This window comes from Lithobates pipiens, unplaced genomic scaffold, assembly GCF_037356315.1.
Source record: "Lithobates pipiens isolate NorthernLeopardFrog02 unplaced genomic scaffold, aLitPip1_a1.2 Scaffold_8, whole genome shotgun sequence".
In the NCBI taxonomy this organism is placed as follows: Eukaryota; Metazoa; Chordata; class Amphibia; order Anura; family Ranidae; genus Lithobates; species Lithobates pipiens.
This window is the reverse complement of record NW_027507903.1, coordinates 619,427,059-619,444,608: the sequence shown is the minus strand read 5'-3', so window position 1 is coordinate 619,444,608 and position 17,550 is coordinate 619,427,059. Positions and strand designations below refer to the sequence as shown.

Below are 17,550 nucleotides of genomic sequence, written 5' to 3'. Positions count from 1 at the left end.
ACGACGTCAATAGACATAGTCCCGGCAAAGCAGGTCCGCGCTGTAGCCGTCATTCGGCTATAACTTGGATCTCAAGCGATTAATATTCTCTTAAGGCAAACCCATCTCTCCTCTGTGTTCTTTGTTTCTAAGATTTTATCCCAATGTATATCTTCTAACAAGGTTTGTAGTTTAGGGAAGTTGGCTCTTTTGAAATTCAGTCTTTGTGTTCCCCTTATGTTTCCTATTTGTGTTATTTATACTGAAGCCAATTGACCTGTGATCGCTGTTTCTTAAATTTCCCCCATATTTCCACATCTGTGATCAGATCTGTATTGTTGGTAATCAGTAAATCCAGTAACGTTTTATTTCTAGTTGGTTCTACCATCTGACCAATGAAATTGTCCTGCAAGACATATAGGAACTGGAGAGCCTTAGACGAATGCGTGATTCCCTCTGCTCGGTCTATGTCTGGATAATTAAAATACCCCATTATGATAACACTTCCCATCATTGCTGCTAATCCAAATTGTGATAGGAGGTCCGCCTCCCCCTCCTCCCTCTGGTTAGGGGGCCTATAGCATACTACCAGTATTTTCCCCTTAGCTTCATCCCTTTGGAGCTCTACCCATAAGGATTCCACCTCCTCCCTAGCTCCCTTAGTGATGTCATCTCTCACATTCACTTGTACATTATTCTTGATATATAGGCATATCCCTCCCCTTTTTTTACCCTCTCTATCCTGCAATAAAGGGAATACCCTTGAATGGTTGTCAGCCAACCATGAGAGTTGTTTAACCAGGTCTCTGAAATTCTCACAAAATCCAAATTCTCCTCGTACAACAGTATCTCTAGTTCACCCATCTTGTCATCCAGGCTCCTGGCATTGGTGAACATGCCACGTAGTTTAGACCGGTTACATACTATCCTCTTATTGGGTGTTCCGAGATTGCAAATAGGACTTGTTACTATAACTCAGGTTTATGTGCTTTAGTCAACCTACCACTAATGCCCCCAATACTACCCTCTGGAATATGTTCATTGCTAAACTCTGCCTCTGGACCCTCCCCCCCCCCCCCCGTCATTTTGTTTAAAAACCCCTCTAACTTTTTGGCGATCTTCCCTCTCAAATTGAACTAGTACCTTCCGACATACTAGCAGCATGAATTACACACAATTTCATTCCTTCCTATCAAACTTTTGAAGGTCCTGGAGCACCAGGACAGGGGAATTACCCATAAAATTACTCAATTTTGGAAAGCAAAGACCCCAAGGTATATTCTATGAGGCATGGGCTGCAGATAGGTATTTGGTTAATATGATGGACTGGTGACAGGTACTTGGTTACTCTGGCTGGTGACAAGTATTCAGGTACTCTGATGGGCTGGAGACAGGTACTCAGGTACTTTGATGGGCTGGTGACAGGTACTTTGATGGGCTAGTGACAGGTCCTCTTTGTTAGGGGAGGCAATTGGTGAGATTGGGTGTACACTGTAAGCAGTAAGGAGCTGTTACCGCAATCTCCTCCTCACACACGATCGGTGGGTGGAGGAGAACCCAGTAACAGCTCGTTACTGCGGCTTGTTGACATTTTGTGCACGGTTGTGATTGAACACAGCCAGTCACGTGGTAAGAGCTAATTCTGTTGGCTCTTTACCGTGATCAGGGATGGGTTGTGTCAGATGACAAGCCTCAAACCCGATCGCCACTCTGCACGCCCCTAGGGGCACGCGCGAGCGCCGTGCATGAGGACAGTGCATGTGACCGGCTGTGATTGGACACAGATCTGGGATGGGATGTGTCCGAGGGATATGCCTCATCCCCGATTGCCGCACTGGGGCCCCACAGGAGCGATGAATAGCAAAGGACATCATATGACGGCCGCCCAGGATGGCAGAGTGCTCCTGTGGACTTCGGGGAGATTGGCCCCTCCCCCACTGCCAGGCTCACTCCATCTGTGGATGCCATCAGCTCCCAGTTGCTATGGGAACCCCACTGATACCGTAAGATGCTTTTAATACATTTGATTTTCCATCATCCATATCATTATTGTATTGACTCTGGATTTTGGCTTTCCTATGTGCATGTCTTATTAAACTTTTCATTGTTTATGCTGCTTCCCAGAGACCTTTTTTTCTAAATCCATTGAGCGCTGACACCCTTGGTTTTGTTTTACTGTCACTCATATCCTCTAGTATGGTTATTGTCTAGCTGCCTTGGATTTATTATTATAATACCTGTGATCCCACTCCACATGATCACAATTGAGCGCTGATGAAACTTTGCTTTTTTTCCATGTACCATAGGTAATATGGTCTCTCCCAGTCTATATGTTTCTTATCCATCCATGCATACATGGCTACTGGAATGTACATGAAGTGCACTTCATTAAGGGCTGCAGTTGAACTGGGATCCCTCACCCTGCACTGCCAGGCACACAGAATTTTCACAGGCACTCCAAGTCAGAGAACAGTGCAGTGCTTTGTCTTGGTTATTTTATTGAGGGATTAGAACTTGGATAGGGATTGGGAATATATGAGATGCCCACTTAACGTCAAACAATTCCAGGGACATCTTCTATATACAGTCTATATACACTCCTCCATTTTCTCCAGCACACTTGCTTGCAGAACTCCACTGGTACACTGAGGGTTAATCTGACACAGCATTCAGTCATATTTAGAGCAAAAGCCTATTATAGGAAAGAACCCAATGCCCCTTTAGGTGTGTAGCAAAATGTCAGTGTCCAGCTTACATCCCTGTGGCTATCGATCCCAGCACCACCTCTTCAGGCACTGGTAACCCGCCTGGCTGCAGCTGCCACTTTCACTAGCCCTCCTGGCATTCCTACCAAATTGACACTCTCTCCACAGTCCTCCCAGACTGATTACTCACCAACCCACCCGGCTGACTCCTCAGGAGATCTCCCGGACATGCTGACCTGCTCCTGTACCTCCAGGAAAGGATTCCTCCATGTGCTGTAGAGGGTCCCTTCAGCACCCAAGCCCCAGGCCCAAGGTCACCCCCCCCACCAGACTAGGGCCACCGACAGCCTCCTCAGCACTCCATCTCCACATTCCACCCAGCTGCCCCTGCTAGCATGACCCATGAGTATTTTTGAGGTGGCCCGCCCCCTGCCAGCCCATATGCTGGAGATTGGCTGGGGACCTCATCAATACTTCAAGCAACTCCCCCTAGCTTCCATCCACTACTTTTGGAAGCTTCTCCAAGGTTCCAGAAAGCATAGAAGGTACCAAAGATGCTTCTTGCTGAGTCTCCAAGCCTCGCTGAGTCACTCAACGCTGACACAGATTCTAACCAGGGCTTGCTCTCAGCCGAGACAAAGTTTTCCTACACTATCACCTTCTTCTAGCACAAACTAGAGGGGGCTACATGCAGTTGTGGAGCCACCAGGTACTCATGCTGTAAACATCTGGGTGATTCCCATGCTATCACCTCATGTTCTAATGGCTTTTCAATCACTATCACACAACTAGTCAACTGCCAACCAAAATATGTAACATGCACCATATGCAATTTTCAATATGTACAGAGGACTACTAGATGCCTTTTTGTGATAGGCCATTTTCTAACATAAGCAACAATTAAAATACCAACTTGGCCAGACATTTCAACCAGTTTCATGATCATAATTGGGGATTGCTGAGTGTACTGAAGTCCCGGGATTGCACAATAAAATTGTTTTATTGTGTTCACAATTTGTCCGCAGTCAATCAGATTGATAGGATAAATTAAGTTCCCCTTGATTTGACTTCTTTTTTTCCATTTGCCAATAAATCCTAGAGAGTTTCACACTTGTTAATAATTATTGGTGTAAAATGTAGTTTGTGCTTGATGCTTGGACAATAGCTGACACTATGTAAAAAGTGTTGTCTCTGCTAGCTGGAGAAACATACTTTGGGGTTGATTTAGTAAAACTGGAGAGAGAAAAATCTGGTGAAGCTCCGCTTGGTAGCCAATCGGTTTCTAACTTCTGCATGTTCAATTAACTTCAACAAAAAAACCTGGGAGCTGATTAGCTTCTTGCAGAGCTTCACCAGATTTTGCACTCTAGATTTAGTAAATCAACCCCTCTATGCTTTCTCAGCCATAAACTGGTTGATTTCTACTTGAATATGCCATCTATACATTGTTCCTCAGTTTTGAGTGTCCTTGGTTGCTTGGAGAGTACACAAGCTTCTTTTACAAAGCAATCTCTCAGGGTCTTTTAGTTTTAAGACTCGCTACATCTGTGATTCTGAGTTTATGTAAGATTCACCTCAGGATTTCATTGATATTTATCTCATTTATAATTTTATATCAGAAAAACCATGACATTTCAATGACCCTCTGCCTTGCTTTGCTGTTTCAAAAGAATTTATTATACTGTTGGCATTTTACGATCTACTTCTAATGCCGCGTACAAGCGGTCAGAATTTCTGACAACAAATGTTTGATGTGAGCTTGTTGTCAGAAATTCTGACTATGTGTAGGCTCCATCGGACATTTTCTGTTGGAATTTCCGACAACAAAATTTGAGAGCTGGATTTCAAATTTTCCAACAACAAAATCCGTTGTCGTAAATTCCGAGCGTGTGTACACAATTCCGATGCACAAAGTTCCACGCATGCTCGGAATCAAGCAGAAGAGCCGCACTGGCTATTGAACTCCATTTTTCTTGGCTCGTTGTATGTGTTGTATGTCATCTTTAGAAGAGGCTTACTTCTGGGACAACAGCAATGCAGACCAATTTGATGCTGTGTGCGGCATATGGTCTGAGCACTAACAGGCTGACCTCCACCCCTTTAACCTCTGCAGCAATGCTGGAAGCAATCATATGTCTATTTCCCAAAGACAACCTCTGGATATGACACTGAGCACGTGCACTCAACTTCTTTGGTCAACCATGGCGAGGCCTATTCTGAGTGAAACCTGTCCTGTTAAACCATCGTATGGTCTTGGCCACCATGTTGCAGCTCAGTTTCAGAGTCTTAGCAATCTTTTTATAGCCTAGGCTATCTTTATGTAGAGCAACAATTCTTTTTTTCAGATCCTTACATCTTCAGAAGTCTAGTAATCCAAGTTCTGCTATATGTTTGGCAAAATCAGAATGTGTTATGGGGCCCTAAAGGCCGTATTTCTTGTGTACATCAGGTGATACATCAAGAACACTGTTAAAATCTCCCAAGGCATACACTGGGATCTGAGGATATCTAGCAAGAAACCTAGACAAACATTGTAGTACTACCAAAGTAAAAGGTGGAGGCACATAAACTCTAGCAATTACACAAGCATGAGATTCCCACATACCCATCAGAAAAATAAACCTCCCCTCAGAGTCTATCTGGGCATCACATTTAGTAAATGAGGTAGTTCTAGAGACATAGTAAATTTGTAGTGTCAATAGCGAGATGAGTCTCCTGCAAGCAAATAATAGCAGTAGCTTGGTGTGAGAGAAAAGTAAAAATGGTAGTCCTCTTTTAACGATCATCCAAGCCTCTCACATTCCAGGAGAGGACCGAATCTGTATGGTTACTCATTTAAACATACATTTACCTGCCATGAATCATCTCAGTCTGGAGAACAGTATCTTGTGGTAGAATAGAACAATAATGTGTCTTGCAGAGGTATTACCCAAGCAACCTGGGCCTGAAAACAAAAAATGAAAGAAGTTCCCATTAGAAAGCCTTCCAAATGTGCCCCGCAGGCTATGTAAGGGGGGATTAGCAAGGGCTAGGACCTCATGTTCTCAAAGTCAAGCACAAGGGTTGCTGGTAAGAGATGGCGTAAAACAGCAAATCCAGGTGTGTTCCTCTTTGGGCTCTATTGTTAGCAAGGTGAGCAACAGAAATATATGTAGGGAGGTTAATGCAATTTTCTAACTCGGATCAATACTACGAGCAGTAGCTCACGGTTGTCGCTTCATGGCGATCAAGCCAGTTGGTAACCATAGCCAGCTTTTAAATAAGTGCACAGAACCATCTGCTACTACACATAGTTTGGCTGGGTAAAGTATGTTGGCTGAGTAAATTACTGATATTGCACGCAGACGTTTTTTCACCTCTGTGAATTTTGCCCTCTGCTTTTGGACTGCAGCTGAGCAATCCGGATATATGGATACTTTGGTGTCTTATACTTCCATGTTGGCCTTTTTCCTAGCCAGACAATGGAAAATATCTCTATCTTTATAGTGTAAGAGCTTCAACAAGAATGGTTTGTTAGTAGAAGTAGAAGGCACCCTATGAGCTCTTTCCACAGAAAAAAATGGACTAAGGTTATTTCTTCCAAACATGTCAGCTAGCCAAGTTTAAATAAAGTCAACAAGGTTCTTTCCTTCGTATTTTTCATGCATGCTAACAATACGTATATTACTACGCTGCATCCTGTTCTCCATATCTTCAACTCTAGCCACTGTTTTTGTAGTTTTAGCTACTGTCATTTGAACATCTTGCAGAAGTGGAAGCAGTTCATCCTTTATTGAGCTCATCCTACTCTCCAAAGCAGTAGCCCTTTTTTCAGATTTTTTGCATGTGATGTCTAATATGCAGTATACCTTCCTTCATATTTTTAACTTCTGCTGACAATTCAGTGAGCGAGGAGCCATAGGTATGTACTGCAGTGAGGATTTCTTGCAGAGAGTGTTCTCTATGCTCAGAGTCAGAGGGGTCTGCTATTCCAGGTGGGGGGGGTTGAGGGATTACTCACTGTTATCCCATTAGCTACGGCCGCCATTTTCTCTGCTACATGCTGCTCCATGTGCTATTTCACAGAGGGGATGTTCTTTGCCGCTTTGGCTGCATAGGAGGTATGTGGCTGCTGCGCAGATTTCTGTCCACCCGCATGGTGTGCAAACTTCTCCAGCATGGATGCCACCGAGTGTTGTCGGTCCTTCACTGTGCGCTATGTTGGATCTGCCGCTTGGCATGAAAGCTCTCCTCCTGCCTTTTAGTCATCTCTGCCTTAGGAGGATTATGACCGGAGGTTGCTGTAGGGGTGGCTTCACACCAGGAGCCAAGTGTCCGGTCAATTTCTGCAGGTAATCACGCTCACAACAGGAGGATTGGTGTCAGCATACCGGAGCCAATGTGAGGCATATCTTCTCACATGTACGGTCAAAGCACGCCCCAAACTAAGAAAGTTTAAGCCAAAACGAACCCAAACTAAAAGTTTAATGGAATTTAATATAACCTGCTTATGTTTAAAGCTAAAGTGCATTGAATCTTATGATTTGAATCCTGAATATAAATTTATGACACCCTATCATGAGTTTGGGGCCTCAGACCTTATTATCTTGACACTTAGGGTTTATTTACACTTGCTTCAAGATATGTCATTGGACACAATTTTTTAAAGCACTCCAAATGCCAATCAAAGTGCCTGTAGCTAAATAAAATGGTTACCTTACAGTACTGTTTACACTTTGTGTTTGCTTTGCATCAAAAAGTATTCCCCATGTCGCGTTCTTGATGCTTCAAAGCATCTTCAAAGCCTCCATAGAAGTCTATGACAAAGCTCACTTACAGCACCCGCAGTTTTTGAGAGGCTTTTTATTCAGCTTTAGCTTTGCTTTGTTTTGAAGGTATTGTGGGTAGCAGGTATGAGATGTACCCAGATGCACTGGTAAACCAACAAGTAAACCAGAAAGATGTCAACAGCAGTGACTACCAGTTTAGTCTGGACTGGAGCACAGGTGTGCAATGTGGAAATGCTGTATCGGAAGGTGAGTGGGGACCGAAGAGAGAGGACTGAGTGGCAAAAGATCAGCAAATCTGGGGGACTGAAGCAGGAGAAACTAGTAGATGTCACATGTGGTGATCAGCGTAGGAGCAATATAGCGGGAGGTGATTGGGGAACAGAGAGAGAGAGGAGGATCAGCAAACCAGAGGATGAGCAGAGCAGGGGGTTACTACTGAGTGGGGGATTAACAGAGCTGGGGGTTACTGTTAAGCAGGGCATTATCAGAGCTGGGGGTTACTACTGAGCGAAGGATAAGTAAAGCTGGGGTTACTACTGAGTGGGGCATCAGCAGAGCTCTGGTTACTACTGAGCAGGTGGTCTGCTGAACAAGGATACTAATAAGCTGGGGATCTGCTGTATGAGGGTACCAATGAGCTGGGGATCTGCTGAACAGAGAAATAATGCGCTGGGGATCTGATGAGTAGGTGTTCTACTGGGCCCCTTTAAAACAAAAAAACTCAACACACACACACAGGGCATGTGCCAGGCTTCATTAAATCGGGAGTCCCACAAAATTATTTATTTTAAAAGTCAGCAGCTACAAATGCTGCAGCTGCTGACTTTTAAAACAAGGACACTCACCTGTCCCAGGGTCCAGCAACGTCGGCACCCAAGACAGAACCGTCCCTTGGTCCTCGGATGCTGCCGCCGCCATCTTCGGTAAGGAAATCGGGAAACAAAGCCTTGCCGATTCACTTTCCGATTCCCTACTGCACATGCACGAGTCGCACAGAGCAATCCGAATGGTCCCTGCTGTCTCTGGGACCCGTGTGTGTCTCAGCAGAAAGCGTGGTGGGACAGGGAGAGGCATAGACTCCCGTGGGAGTCTATGCCCGGAAGTGGGTGCAAATAACTGTCTTAGGTTCCGAAAAGCAGAGGTTCAATTTTTGTGTGAACCTCCGCTTTAAAGACTCAAAAAAACATCACCAAAGCATCATTGAAGCACCACCGAAGCATCATTGAAGCATCTCAGAAGCATCGCCAAAGCCTCAAACACATCAAAAGCCCTAAGGGCTCATTTACCCTTGCTTTGACTTTAACACACATTAAAGCGCCTACCGTTTCAACCTGCTTTTTTGATGTGTTTTTGATGGTTTGATGATGCTTTTTTACATCTTGACAAACGCCCTGTGTGTGTGTTGATTTTTGATTTGTTTTAAACAGGCCCTGTGGAAACCAAGTTCAGTAATACCTCCATTCAGCAGATCCCCAGCTCATTAGTACCCCTGTTCAGCAGATCCCCAGATCATTAGTACCCCTGTTCAGCAGATCCCCAGATCATTAGTACCCCTGTTCAGCAGATCCCCAGCTCATTAGTACCCTTGTTCAGCATATCCCCAGCTTAATACTACTTCAGTTCAGCAGAACCCCTGCTCAGAAGTACCCCCAGCTCTGCTAATGCCCCACTCAGTAGTAATCCCCAGCTCTGCTAATACCCCACTCTGTAGTAACCCTCAGCTCTGCTGATCCTCTGGTTTGCTGATCCACCTCTCTCTCTGGTCCTCGATCACCTCCCACGATGCTGAATGCTGATCATGACCTATGGAGGACTTATACCCCCAGTCTGCCAAGCCACCCATAAACCCCATATCTAATCCCTCCAACAACCCCCAACAAATGACGTGACAAGGTTCTGGAGTAAATGGCCTTGACAGCCTTTTTATTAACAAATGAACATAAAATGAACATAAATTAAATATATAACATTTTAAAATAACTTTTAAATAACCTTTAGTACTTTCCAGGGGTCATGGAGGGGAGCACACACCACTGGTCACTGCGACAAACCTTAGTTTTAACTTTTTAGGCCTCTAGTCGCAAGCCCCCAGACTGTGAGATGGTAACCCAACCTTCGCAGTGACCACTCTGCTCCTGCCCCTTCCCTTTCATTAAAGGAGAAAACCCCTCTTCCTCACAGTGTGACTATGTAGTCCACACAAGTCATGCTGTCCCTGCACCAATCCCTTTTTGTCCTTCAGCTCCGGGACTCTCTGTCCTCTCTCTTCGGTCCAAGCCCACCTTTCACTATAGCATTCCCATGTTGCATACTTTGTGTGCAGTCTGCTATTTACTCCACTACAGTCCAGACTGCTGATGATGTCTTTCCAGTTTGCTTGTTGATTTCCCAGTGCATCCTGGGATATCTTATACCTGCAATACCTCCAAAACAAAGTGAATCTAATGCTCAATAAAAGTCTCGCAAAAGCTGCAGATGCTGTAATAGATGTCTCTGAAGGCATTGAAGATGCTTTAAAGCTACCAAGAAAGGAGGTATAATTATTGAAGTGAACTTAAGCAAACACAACGTGTGAACAGGACTGTAAGGCAACCATTTTATTTAGTGACAGGAGATTCGATTGGCATTCAAAATGCTTTAACCACTTCAGCCCCGGAAGATTTGGCCCCTTAATGACCAGGCTATTTTTTGCGATACGGCACTGCGTCGCTTTAACTGACAATTGCAAGGTCATGCGCCGATGTACAAAAACAAAATTGAAGTCTTTTTTTTCCACAAATAGAGATTTCTTTTGGTGGTATTTGATCACCTCCGCGATTTTTATTTTTTGCGCTATAAACAAAAAAAGAGTAACAATTTTGAAAAAAAACTATTTTTTACTTTTTTCTGTAATAAATATCCCCAAAAATGTTTTAAAAAAACAAATTTCTTCCGCAGTTTAGGCCGATATGTATTCTTCTATATATTTTTTGGTAAAAAAAATTGCAATAAGCGTATATTGATTGGTTTGCGCAAAAGTTATAGCATCTACAAAATAGGGGATAGAGTTATGGCATTTTTATTATTCTTTGTTTTACTAGTAATGGCAGTGATCTGCATTTTTTATCAGGACTGCAACATTGTGGCGGACAGATCGGGCACTTTTGACACTTTTTCTGGACTATTGACATTTATGCAGTAATTAGTGCTAAAAATAGCCACCGATTACTGTATAAATGTCATTGGCAGGGAAGGGGTTAACACTGTGGGGCGATCAAGGGGTTAAATGTGTAGGGAGTGATTCTAACTGTGGGGGGAGGGGACTGCCTGGGGGAGGAGACTGATCGTTGTTCCTAAGCATTAGGAACAACTGATCAGTCTCCTCACCCCTGACATAATGGAGATCTGTCTATTTACATTGACAGACCTCAGTTCTGTGTGGAGCAATCGTGGGGGCCCACCAGTACTGATCCCTCTCCTTATATTTAATAATATTTCTAAAGTCACGCTGTAAACACACCATATTTTTATTTTCATTGCAAAGTCTATATCATTAAAAATAATTCTCCAAGAACTAAACAAAAATATATTTTCATAAAACTTTTGTGTCTGTTTAAGGTGGAGTCACCTCAAGGAGATGGAGATGACACGGCGCTAAATGCGATCAGACTGTTATGTACAAAACCTGGAGACAGAACCATTCAAGCAAAAATAATGTCAAAGGAGGGAGGGTATGTCCATATATTTATATTACCTTATGCACACCCCAACAATAAAACAAGTCCATCTGAAACTGACATTTTCTCAGTGGAGCAATCTGAGACTCACATACTTCCCACAGTTCTCAGACTGATATATAGTACTAGATCGAATTATACAAATAATAAAGGGCTTGCTTGATGGGCAGCACAGGCAGGCCAAACAATGTACCTATATGCGTGCACCCCCTCCCAACCCATGCTGTGATTGAACACAGTATGAGTTTTGCAGCAATTTTCAGCCAATTATTTTGGCTGAAATCAACGGATAGGCTGTGTGCAATTGCAAAGTTTCTTCTCCCTGGAAAGCAGGGAGAAAAAACAGCCAGGCCAGAAAGTAAAAGCAGCACACTTTACACTTGTTACGTACACAGTTTTTTGTCTTATAAGTAGGGGTGGGCTGTCTGTTCGAGTCGAACATCGGCTGTTAGATCGTTCAATGAAGATCGAACATTGTCGGCCGTTTGCGCCAAATTTGAGCAGCGCATCACAGCCCATAATGCACTTCATCTTCGCAGTGCATTGCTAGCTGATGATTGATGCCTTTGGGAAATTATGGCTCAGGGGGTTAAGTCCATGCCCCACACTATGTAAGGCCGCTTGCACGTCGGCCGTGTGTAGTGTGTTGGTGGCGTTGTTAAAGTGGAAGTAAACCCGCTGACGTGGGTTTTTTTTTCAGACCTGCAAGGAAAAATGCATAATGAGCTTGTATGCACCGCATACTAGCTAATTATGAAATACTTACCTTAGAACGAGCCCCCGACATCTCACCCGATACACACCGAGGGAGCTGACATGTTCCCTCTGCTGGGTTTCCAGCCGAGAATCCCTTGTGCACATGCGCATTGCGAGGGGAATATCTCCTAAACCTCACAGGTTTAGGAGATATATTTTTTTACATACAGGTAAGCCTTATTATAGGCTTACCTGTAGGTAAAAGTAAAAATGAAGACTATACAACCACTTTAAGAGAGAGACTGAGAGAGGCAAAGAGAGAGGCAGAGTGCCATTTCATTTAGTTTGAGCAGGCAGTTGATTCAGTAAGCTGCAGTGTATTTCATATATATATATATATATATATATATATATATATATATATATATATATATATATATATATATCCACTTGCTTACTGGGCACTTAAACACCCTTCCTGTCCAGACCAATTTTCAGCTTTCAGTGCTCTCACACTCACTTTGAATGACAATTACTGTACCCAAATTCATTTTTTGTCCTTTTTTTCCCACAAATAGAGCTTTCTTTTGGTGGTATTTGATCACCTCTGGGGGTTTTATTTTTTGCGCTATAAATGAAAAAAGACCGAAAATTTAAAAAAAAAAACGCATATTTCTTTGTTTCTGTGACAAAATTATGCAAATTATAAAATTTTCATCATAAATTTTGGCCACAATTTATACTGCTACATATCTCTGGTAAAAATAACCCAAATTAGTGGATATTATTTGGTCTTTGTGAAAGTTAGAGAGTCTACAACTGTGGTGCGAATCATACAAAATTGATCACATCTGATGTACTGGTGGTCGATCTCAATTCTTGTGACCCAAACAAGTCAGGAAAGTACAAATACCCCTCAAATGACCCCTTTTTGGAAAGTAGACATTCCAAGGTATTTAGTAAGATGCATGGTGAGCTTTTTGATGTTGTCATTTTTTTCCCACAATTCTTTGCAAAATTAAGATTTTTTCTTTTTTTCCCCACAAAATTGTCATTGTAATAGGTTATTTTTCACGCATGGCATGTGTATACCACAAATGACACCCCCAAAAAATTCTGCTACTCCTCCTGAGTATTACAATACCACATGTGTGGGACTTTTTCACAGCCTGGCCACATAGAGAGGCCCAACATGCAGGGAGCGCCATCACGTGTTCTAGGAGCATAAATTACACATCTAACTTGTTGACTACTTATTACACTTTTGAAGGCCCTGAAGCACCAGGACAATGACAAGTGACACTGATGACAGATGGCACTGATATGTGGCAATGATGACACTTATATGTGGCACTGATGACACGTGGCACTGATGACAGATGGCACTAATATGTGGCACTGATGACAAATGGCACTTATACGTGGCACTGATGACACGTCGCACTAATATGTGGCACTGATGACAGATTGCACTAATACGTGCCACTGATGACAGATGGCACTAATACGTGGCACTAATATGTGGCACCGATGACAGATGGCACTAATACGTGGCACCGATGACGCGCGACACTGATGACAGATGGCACTGATAAGTGGCATTGATGACATGTGACACTGACAACAGATGGCACGTGACACTGACAGGTGGCACTGATGACAAATGGCACTGATACGTGGCACTGATGACAGATGGCACTAATATGTGGCACTGATGACTGATGGCACTATGTGGCACTGAAGACACATGGCACTGATGACAGATGGCATTTATATGTGGCACTGATGACAGATGGCACTGGGGACAAATGGCACTGACAACAGGTAGTACTGGGGACAGATAGCACTAACAGGTGGCACTGGGGACAGATAGCACTAACAGGTGGCACTGGGGGCAGGTAGCACTGGGGAGGATGGCACTGGGGAGGATGGCACTGGGCGAGGATGGCACTGGGGTGGATGGCACTGGGGGAGGATGGCACTGGGGCGGATGGCACTTTTTTTTTCATTTACGGCCACTGCAGCCGTTCATCTCTCCCTTCTCACACACTGTCTGTGTGAGAAGGGAGAGCGGCGCTGAGAGATGATCTCATATGTTTACATATGAGATAATCTCTCATTGGCTAGGCCAAACGCGCTGTAATTGGCCACTGTGATTGGCCGTTTACAGTGATCTGTGAATGGCTGTGTCAGAAGGACACGGCCAGCACAGAACTTCCCCGATGAGCGCTCCTGGGAGTGCGCATTGCAGAAGTAAACAGGAGGGCGTCCAGGGACGGCCTCCCAGCGGATGGCGTCCGCTCTGAAGCTGTCTTTCGGCTATAGGGCGGGCGCGAAGCAGATATATATATATATATATATATACACACACACACATACAGTTAGGGCCATAAATATTTGGACAGTGACACAATTTTCGCAAGTTGGGCTCTGCATGCCACCGCATTGGATTTGAAATGAAACCTCTACAACAGAATTCAAGTGCAGATTGTAACGTTTAATTTGAAGGGTTGAACAAAAATACCTGATAGAAAATGTAGGAATTGTACACATTTCTTTACAAACACTCCACATTTTAGGAGCTCAAAAGTAATTGGACAAATAAACATAACCCAAACAAAATATTTATTTATTCAATATTTTGTTGCAAATCCTTTGGAGGCAATCACTGCCTTAAGTCTGGAACCCATGGACATCACCAAACGCTGGGTTTCCTCCTTCTTAATGCTTTGTCAGGCCTTTCCAGCCGCAGCCTTCAGGTCTTGCTTGTTTGTGGGTCTTTCCGTCTTAAGTCTGGATTTGAGCAAGTTAAATGCATGCTCAATTGGGTTAAGATCTGGTGATTGACTTGGCCATTGCAGAATGTTCCACTTTTTTGCACTCATGAACTCCTGGGTAGCTTTGGCTGTATGCTTGGGGTCATTGTCCATCTGTACTATGAAGCGCCGTCCGATCAACTTTGCACCATTTGGCTGAATCTGGGCTGAAAGTATATCCCGGTACACTTCAGAATTCATCCGGCTACTCTTGTCTGCTGTTATGTCATCAATAAACACAAGTGACCCAGTGCCATTGAAAGCCATGCATGCCCATGCCATCACGTTGCCTCCACCATGTTTTACAGAGGATGTGGTGTGCCTTGGATCATGTGCCATTCCCTTTCTTCTCCAAACTTTTTTCTTCCCATCATTCTGGTACAGGTTGATCTTTGTCTCATCTGTCCATAGAATACTTTTCCAGAACTGAGCCTGCTTCTTGAGGTGTTTTTGGGCAAATTTAACTCTGGCCTGTCTATTTTTGGAATTGATGAATGGTTTGCATCTACATGTGAACCCTTTGTATTTACTTTCATGGAGTCTTCTCTTTACTGTTGACTTAGAGACAGATACACCTACTTCCCTGAGAGTGTTCTGGACCGCAGTTGATGTTGTGAACGGGTTCTTCTTCACCAAAGAAAGTATGTGGCGATCATCCACCACTGTTGTCTTCCGTGGACGCCCAGCCCTTTTTGAGTTCCCAAGCTCACCAGTCAATTCCTTTTTTCTCAGAATGTACCCGACTGTTGATTTTGCTACTCCAAGCATGTCTGCTATCTCTCTGATGGATTTTTTCTTTTTTTTCAGCCTCAGGATGTTCTGCTTCACCTCAATTGAGAGTTCCTTTGACCGCATGTTGTCTGGTCACAGCAACAGCTTCCAAATGCAAAACCACACACCTGGAATCAACCCCAGACCTTTTAACTACTTCATTGATTACAGGTTAACGAGGGAGACGCCTTCAGAGTTAATTGCAGCCCTTAGAGTCCATTGTCCAATTACTTTTGGTCCCTTGAAAAAGAGGAGGCTATGCATTACAGAGCTATGATTCCTAAACCCTTTCTCCGATTTGGATGTGGAAACTCTCATATTGCAGCTGGGAGTGTGCACTTTCAGCCCATATATATATATAATTGTATTTCTGAACATGTTTTTGTAAACAGCTAAAATAACAAAACTTGTGTCACTGTCCAAATATTTATGGCCCTAACTGTACATACAGTGCCTTGCGAAAGTATTCGGCCCCGTTGAACTTTTCAACCTTTTGCCACATTTCAGGCTTTAAACATAAAGATATAAAATTTTTATTTTTTGTGAAGAATCACCAACAAGTGGGACACAATTGTGAAGTGGAACGAAATCTATTGGATTTTTTTAACTTTTTTAACTAATAAAAAAATGAAAAGTGGGGCCCCTTGCGTTAATACTTTGTAGAGCCACCTTTTGCTGCGATTACAGCTGCAAGTCGCTTGGGGTATGTCTCTATCAGTTTTCCACATTGAGAGACTGAAATTCTTGCCCATTCTTCCTTGCAAAACAGCTCGAGCTCAGTGAGGTTGGATGGAGAGCGTTTGTGAACAGCAGTTTTCAGCTCTTTCCACAGATTCTTGATTGGATTCAGGTCTGGACTTTGACTTGGCCATTCTAACACCTGGATACGTTTATTTGTGAACCATTCCTTTGTAGATTTTGTTGTATGTTTGGGATCATTGTCTTGTTGGAAGATAAATCTCCATCCCAGTTTTAGGTCTTTTGCAGACTCCAACAGGTTTTCATCCAGAATGGTCCTGTATTTGGCTGCATCCATCTTCCCCTCAATTTTAACCATCTTCCCTGTCCCTGCTAAAGAAAAGCAGGTCCAAACCATGATGCTGCCCCCACCATGTTTGACAGTGGGGATGGTGTGTTGAGGGTGATGAGCTGTGTTGCTTTTACGCCAAACATATCGTTTTGCATTGTGGGCAAAAAGTTTGATTTTGGTTTCATCTGACCAGAGCACCTTCTTCCACATGTTTGGTGTGTCTCCCAGGTGGCTTGTGGCAAACTTTAGATGAGACTTTTTATGGATATCTTTGAGAAATGGCTTTCTTCTTGCCACTCTTCCATAAAGGATTTGTGCAGTGTACGACTGATTGTTGTCCTATGGACAGACTCTCCCACCTCAGCTGTAGTTCTCTGCCGTTCATCCAGAGTGATCATGGGCCTCTTGGCTGCATCTCTGATCAGTCTTCTCCTTGTCTGAGCTGAAAGTTTAGAAGGACGGCCAGGTCTTGGTAGATTTGCAGTGGTCTGATACTCCTTCCATTTCAAAATGATCGCTTGCACAGTGCTCCTTGGGATGTTTAAAGCTTGGGAAATCTTTTTGTATCCAAATCCAGCTTTAAACTTCTTCACAACAGTATTACGGACCTGCCTGGTGTGTTCCTTGGTCTTCATGATGCTCTCTGCGCTTTCAACAGAACCCTGAGACTATCACAGAGCAGGTGCATTTATACAGAGACTTGATTACACACAGGTGGATTCTATTTATCACCATCAGTCATTTAGGACAACATTGGATCATTCAGAGATCCTCGCTGAACTTCTGGAGTGAGTTTGCTGCACTGAAAGTAAAGGGGCCGAATAATTTTGCACGCACCACTTTTCAGTTTTTTATTTGCTAAAAAAGTTTAAAATATCCAATAGATTTCGTTCCACTTCACAATTGTGTCCCACTTGTTGGTGATTCTTCACAAAAAAATAAAATTTTATATCTTTATGTTTGAAGCCTGAAAAAATTGTATATGTATATATATATATATATATATATATATATATATATATATATATATATATATACACACATGCAGTCAGTCTAGTATATATATAT

At 43.2% G+C, this 17,550-nt stretch overlaps 1 protein-coding gene across 1 annotated transcript in view; it reads left to right on the top strand.

Annotated features, from left to right (window-relative positions):
- The window catches only part of LOC143961444 (vitelline membrane outer layer protein 1 homolog), a 74,302-nt gene that overhangs the window by 7,531 nt on the left and 49,221 nt on the right, over nt 1-17,550 (top strand). Inside the window, exon 2 of the mRNA XM_077470738.1 lies at nt 11,051-11,163. Coding sequence (XP_077326864.1) covers nt 11,051-11,163 — 113 coding nt within the window. The remainder of the gene's footprint in view (nt 1-11,050; nt 11,164-17,550) is intronic.